This window comes from Delphinus delphis, chromosome 2, assembly GCF_949987515.2.
Source record: "Delphinus delphis chromosome 2, mDelDel1.2, whole genome shotgun sequence".
In the NCBI taxonomy this organism is placed as follows: Eukaryota; Metazoa; Chordata; class Mammalia; order Artiodactyla; family Delphinidae; genus Delphinus; species Delphinus delphis.
The window spans coordinates 62500291-62506744 of NC_082684.1; the positions used below are offsets into that span (position 1 = coordinate 62500291).

Sequence of the window (6454 nt, forward strand, 5' to 3'; positions counted from 1 at the left end):
AAAGAAAAATGTCCTGGCAGTTGAGGGCCCTCCATCTATCAAGGGGAATTTGCAATGTTTCCTCTCTTCAAGACTGTATAGATTTGCAGGATTTTGTGAAACACTTAACCAAAATGGAAGGATTTAAAAGCAGAATGCAAGATACAGATGCAATCATTTTTTAAAAATCAAGATACTTTAGTTTTATTTCAGAATTTTCTAGTCTTAAATTCTCAAGCACGCAGCAGTGATGATTATCTTGGATAATACTTTTGAAAGGGTGATTAGTGCAGACTGCTTAAATATATTCACTATGGCACAGATGCCTTAAGATTAAAAACTCTTACTGGGATTGAGATGCACTACATCCAATTACAGGGAAACAAATACTTATCTAATTAAATAATAATATTCACAAGCTATGTTTCAAAATAAGTTCAAGTGTCCAGAGCACCCAACAATATTTTAAAACCTGGAAAGAATATCCAGTCAGATGTTTACCTGTGATTTGGAGGCAATTCATAGGCATATTTCTAATGTGTATAAAACTTAACATCTTGACTAGCTTTTTTCTATTGACTCAATATCAAAATAATTTTCTCCTCCTATGTCTTTGAGCTTATTCAATGTGAAGAAGCAATTTTTAAAAAAAGCACCTTTGTCTAATAATTCTGGCTCTCCCCCCTTCTTTCCTGCATTTCTTCAGAAGGCATGGTTTAAATGGAACTAGCTCCTGGAGTCCCCAGGCTCTGGCTCTTGGAGATAATTTAGGTACAGTGCCAGAGCAGAGTTGAGAGGACGACTGGACGAGTGTAGAGTCCACGATGAAGCAGGGAAGTTGCAGTGCTTTCCAGAACCAGAAGGTACAGAGTTTCCCTGGGACATTCAAAACACAGACTGGGGCCCAGGAACACTGTTCCCAGATTGGGGAAGGTGAGGCCAGAAGTAATATTTGGAGCTAATCCCAGACACAGGTCCTTCCTAGAGCACAACTGCTAGATGGGGGATGTATCTCCTCTTTGGTAGCCAAATACTAAGAGTAAAAGCAAATATTTGATGCTGAAGAGCTCTGCAAATATTTGATGCTGAAGAACTGAAGAGTGCCATTTACTTACTTCTACACATCAGTGTGGGCTTAGGATGTTAAATAGATTAAAAGGCTAAGAGAGGTCAGTCATTCCAGGAAAGACACTTCTTTTGCTTCTCCTGACTTGGTTCTCTTTCCAAAATTATCTACCCCTCACCAATCTTGTGGAGGGTCCTTCGGAAACTCAAAAGATGTCAGTCACATCCTCTTCTAGAACATTCTGGAGAGTGTGGAGCCAGAGTCCTGGGGATGAGAGGTCTAGAAGGGGAGGAGAGGGAGACCAAACTCTGCTGGTTAATACAATGAAGATGGTTTTAGAAAAATTCCAGAGAGATGTAATCATAAAACTGGTAGGGTCCTTAGAAGTTAGTAAATCTATTCTCTTCTGTTTCAGATGAAAAAAAGAGCCCCAGAGTGATGAGGTGATTAGAGCTAGTTAGGGACCGAGCGGGGATGCCAAGTGACTCCCAGGCCAGAGCTCCTTCTAACCTGAGCCAGCCTCGAAGTTCAGTCCCGAATTTGGGAGTCTGTCCTAATACTCGCCTAGGACAGTCTCTGTCGGTGCCTTCCTTCCACCTCTCTCAGGAGACGGGCTGGCAGAGGTTGCCAGGCATCGGGCACCATCCAGAGAGAAGTCCACGAGGCCCTGCGCCGGTCTGTGACCTGCCCAACCTCTAGGACGCTGGAGCTTGGGTGCTGGGCACTGTGGGCACCGGGCTTCTGGCTTCTGCCGTCCCCCATCTACCCCCTGCTCCCTCCTCCGCCCCATATCAGAGAGGACAACCAAGTCATTTCAATTTAATCTTCTTTAAAAAGACATAACTAATAAATCTATTCCCGAGACCGCGGAGAGACGGCCAGCAGAGTCGATCGTGCTCCCAATCCCATTGAACCCCATTGAAAACCATGACAACACAGGACAAGCTCCGATTTATTCCGGAGCGCTAAAGCGCATTGTGAGCAGGCGTCAATCACGCATTATTTCGCACTGAACAAATGCAAAATCTTGACTGGAACAAATGCTTCCAACAGGTCCGGGACGTCGAGCTCCATTTCCCCTTTGTCCGCGGCCTAGCAGTTGGCCCGTATTGGGGTTGCCTCCGCCCGACCACCCAGCGCGCAGCACAGCCCCGGGCGCCTCGGGCACGCTTGACAGGGAGGCTGCTGGGGAGGTGCGCCGGGTCGGGCGGGGCAGCAGCAACTGCACGGGAGCCAGGTCCGAGTTCAACTCAGGTGGAGCCAGGATTGCAGGGGCGGCCACCCAAGTGACGCGGCCCTCACCGAAATTCAACAACCTACTACCCGAACCACTGGCTGCAGGAGGAGAGGCCTCTGGAAGCGCGCTCTCTCAGCCCTCGTCTGAGGCGTGGCCACCACGAAGCCACGGGCCAACAAAACGTATCCATGCCCTGACAGGCTCCTGGCACCTTCTACCCGGATCATTTCTTCGGGTGGGGAACTATAAGATGGAAACCCCGGGCAGGCAGTCTTTTCTGCCCGGCGGGCGCAGTCCTAATTCCCACAATCGGTCCCTTACCAGACCAGGCCGGGCAGCTTTGGCGGAGCAGAGAGCCCAAGTCACCCGAGGCCTGTATCTCCAGCCCCCAGCCTAACGCTGAGGCTACGGAACCCAGGCGCACAAGGGGCGCCAGGGGACCTGGCGACGCCAAGGAGGCAGCGACGCCCTCGTAGGCCGCCCTTGGAAACGCCGTCGCCCATGGGGCCTAGAGGGGGGGCCTGGCCCCGCAAAAGCCAGCCACCTGGCGGGAGGAGGAAAACGAGGCTAGCACTTGGGGAGAGAACAGTCTGGCCTAATTCCGCCTCCATTTTGCTGGTCTGGAGCAACCGGCGCCGAGCTGGGGCCCCCCGGATGCTGCCAGCCCTTCCCCACCACCCCTGAAGTTGTGGGAGACGTTTGGGGTGTGGGAGGTTCCTAGCGGCCTTCAAAACCCTCGGCACAGACGCCGGCGGGTCCAAGCCACTCCTCTGTGCCCGCCTGAAACTTCTCGCCTCTGAATCCTCAGACGGGCCCCACCAAAAAGAAAAAGAGAGCCCGCCAGAGTTTAACGCCGTCTTGTAAATCACTTTCCGGATAATTGCGGGAAACGAACGCTCCAGCAAACAAGCTCGAGGAATAAAGCAAACAGGGAATAAATTCCTGGGTGCTCATAAACCCACCCATGCCGCCCCCACCCTTCCCAGCGCCCCCGCGGGGCCAGGCCCGACGTCAGCCCTGGAGGAGGAGGAAGCTGGGACCGGCGGTCGGTGGCCACTGCTCGCCACCCAAGATGTTATTCTTTGGCAACAATCCCCATTATCTGTCCCCACTTTGGGCTAATCAGACAGAATCGCTAATGCGGAGGGCTGCTTCCTGCCGCCTCTGGGAGGTAACGGGGCGCCCGAGGGGCGGGGGACGGGGCGGGGCGGGGGGCGGAGGTGGCACCTTCCGGGCTCGCCGGGGCTTTGGTCCCGCACGCATTCAGGTACTTGACACTCGGGAGTCCCGGACCTCGCCCGGGTGGGAAGAGCTGTTTATATAAACAGGGATTCCACGGTAGATGCCCTAATATCTCGGCAGCCAGTGCATGGCGTGCGCCTCTCACGCCCACCCATAGGAGCGGCGTCCCCGGCCGCCCCTCGGTTACCAGCCTGCCCTGCCCCCGCCTCCTTCCCCTCCTCGGCCATGGCTACCTCTGGACGCCTCGGCTTCACCGTGCGCAGTCTCCTGGACTTACCGGAGCAGGACGCGCAGCACCTACGGAGGCGGGAGCCCGAGCTACGCGCCCCCGGCCCCTACGCCACCTGGCTGGAATCGGAGCGCGGCCACTACCCCTGTGAGTGAGCGGTGGACGGCGGCAGGGGTGGAGGCGAGGGAAGTGGGGAGCGCAGAGCCAAGCCCCCGGCCCTCGCAGGGCTGGGAAGCGGAAACCCTAGCCCAGGGTCTGGGTTTCCTCAGTGTCGGTCGGTCCCAGAGGCTCTGTCCTCTTCAAACCCCTATGCCAGTTGGCACATCTTGAGATCAGATCCCTGCGCCTGACACTAACGCCCGGGATTTGGGTTTCTGTTTCTAGGGGTCAGAATATTTAAATATTTAAGACACCGCCCTTAAGTGCCTGAAACAGTGGCCACGTTCTCCCGGCCTCGGTTTGGGATGGGCAGTACTGGCAAGCCTGGATTCAGGGCTTTGTAAACCTCGGCATACCGCAGTGCAGTCGACCTGGAAGTGGCCCGTTTTGGTGAGGCAGCTTGCAGTGAATTCGTCTGCCAGCGCAGCGACCAGGGCCGACTTGTTTTAACGCGGGGTGGGTTTCTTTGGGGGCGCGATCCCAGGTTGTGGTGTAAAAGGTTATCGTATTCGGAGAGGTGGGTGTTCAGATATGGGCCCAGGGAAGGAAACGGCCTCATCCCAAAAGCCGCGGGCGAGTGGGTCGGCGCCCGCACGCGAGAGGCGGCCGGCCCGCAGAGGGGCCGGCGTCTCACCAGGCCGTGTCTCCTTTGCGTCCCTAGCCTCGGACGAGAGCAGCCCAGAGGCCAGCCCGCGGGACTCGTCGCAGCGGCCGTCCGCTCGGCCTGCGTCTCCGGGCTCGGACGCCGAGAAGAGGAAGAAGCGGCGGGTGCTGTTCTCCAAGGCGCAGACGCTGGAGTTGGAGCGGCGCTTCCGGCAGCAGCGCTACCTGTCAGCGCCAGAGCGCGAGCAGCTGGCGCGCCTGCTGCGCCTCACGCCCACGCAGGTCAAAATCTGGTTCCAGAACCATCGCTACAAGCTGAAGCGCGCGCGCGCGCCGGGAGCCGCGGAGGCGCCCGACTTGGCAGCGGCAGCCGAGGTTCGCGCCGCGCCCGGCCTGCTGCGCCGCGTGGTGGTGCCCGTGCTGGTGCGCGACGGGCAACCGTGCGGCGGCAGTGGCGAGGTGGGCACGGCCGCCGCCCGGGACAAGAGCGGCGCGACCCCGGCAGCCGCCTGCCCTCTGCCAGGCTACACGGCCTTCGGTCCCGGCTCGGCGTTCGGCCTCTTCCCCGCCTACCAGCACTTAGCGCCCCCCGCCCTGGTCTCCTGGAACTGGTGAGGCAGCCGCGGGGCGCGGGCACCTGGGGCTACGCCGGACTTGGGGTGCGCTCTGCGGCCGGAGCAGGGATAGAGCCGGAGACCTGGAGCGCGTCCTGGGCCCCTCCTCCTTCGACGCGGGGGTCCCCTGCCCCGCCCTCATCAAACAGCGCACCCGGAACTCTCGCCAAGATACCCCCTCTCCTCTTCCCTCGACCGCCAGACCCAGAGCTAGATTTTATTGCTTGAACCTTATTTGTACATTTTAAAATAGCTATTTGTATGGGGAGCGACGTATTTTAAAAGAAATAGAGTATTTTTCCTCTTTGTGGTGCGAGAATAAAATGTGTAGGGTTGGGTCCCCCTGTGTGCCTGCCGGGAACGAAGGTGGGAGCTGTGCTCTCCCGACCAGAGTTCGGGGCGCCGGCCCACTCCTTGACCGGCCAAGTTAAGGCCCACCCCGAGCTGGGCCGAAGGGCAGATGGCAGTCCCCACACGGCTTTAGGAAGATACGGGGGGAAGGGGGGAAGGGAAAGCAGAGGCACCCCTGGGGTACCTATTAGCGGGAGGTGGCTGTGCCCCCGAAGCGAGACGGAGGCCCCTCTGGGCTCCCGGAGCTGCTGGAGCTTCTAACACCAAAGGTCAACCGAGTCGGCCACGACAGGGCATAACGACGAGAGGGCGTAATGAGCTTCTCCCTTAGGATTGTCCGGGGAAGTGCCAGCGGGGCCCGGGCTGAGCGTGCGGCGCCGGGGAGCAGCCCAGGCCTGACTGCTAGCCACTCGTTTCCGGAGTGTGGCAGTGAGGTCTCAGGGATCCGAGGAGTATGCGGGCATCTTGTAACCCCCAGCTGAGCCTGCGCGTGCCTCACTTGGCTGGCAGCTGTGATTTTCTGCCTCTTCTTGGTGTAACACCCGGTCAGGGTGGGATGGGGAGTGGATGACGCGGTGAAGAAATTAAAAGGTGGCGGGGAATGACCCAGTTCAGGGGCTGCCAGCGGAGGGAGGACAGCCCTGGGGGCCTGACATAGGTGTGAGATCCGCTGGTCGGGCTCATTTCACCCAGGGTCCCAGTGTACACCCGGGTGGGGGACCTAGTGTTCTACTCTTCGGGCTTGTAACTGCTCTTCGCTTGGGTATCCCCTCGGTATCAGTAGCCGCAGGGCCTCCCATGCAGTGCAGTGGTCACTCTCTCAGAGAAGTGAGGACCTTCCTCTCTGCCAGCCACTGAAGGGAGAGTCGAGTGAAAAGAGCAGTCTTGGGTATCAGATCCAGGGGAGAGAGTAAGGGCTCGATGAGGTCTATGAGGAGTAGGCATTGGGTCTTTTTTTGGGCTTTAGCTTTCTG

At 57.5% G+C, this 6454-nt stretch overlaps 1 protein-coding gene across 1 annotated transcript; it reads left to right on the forward strand.

Annotated features, from left to right (window-relative positions):
- Positions 1-3749: 3749 nt before the first annotated feature.
- On the forward strand, positions 3750-5130 carry NKX2-8 (NK2 homeobox 8). The gene is made up of 2 exons (XM_060003466.1): positions 3750-3900; positions 4574-5130. The coding sequence occupies exons 1-2, from the start codon at positions 3750-3752 to the stop codon at positions 5128-5130; spliced, it is 708 nt and encodes a 235-aa protein (XP_059859449.1).
- Positions 5131-6454: the final 1324 nt, after the last annotated feature.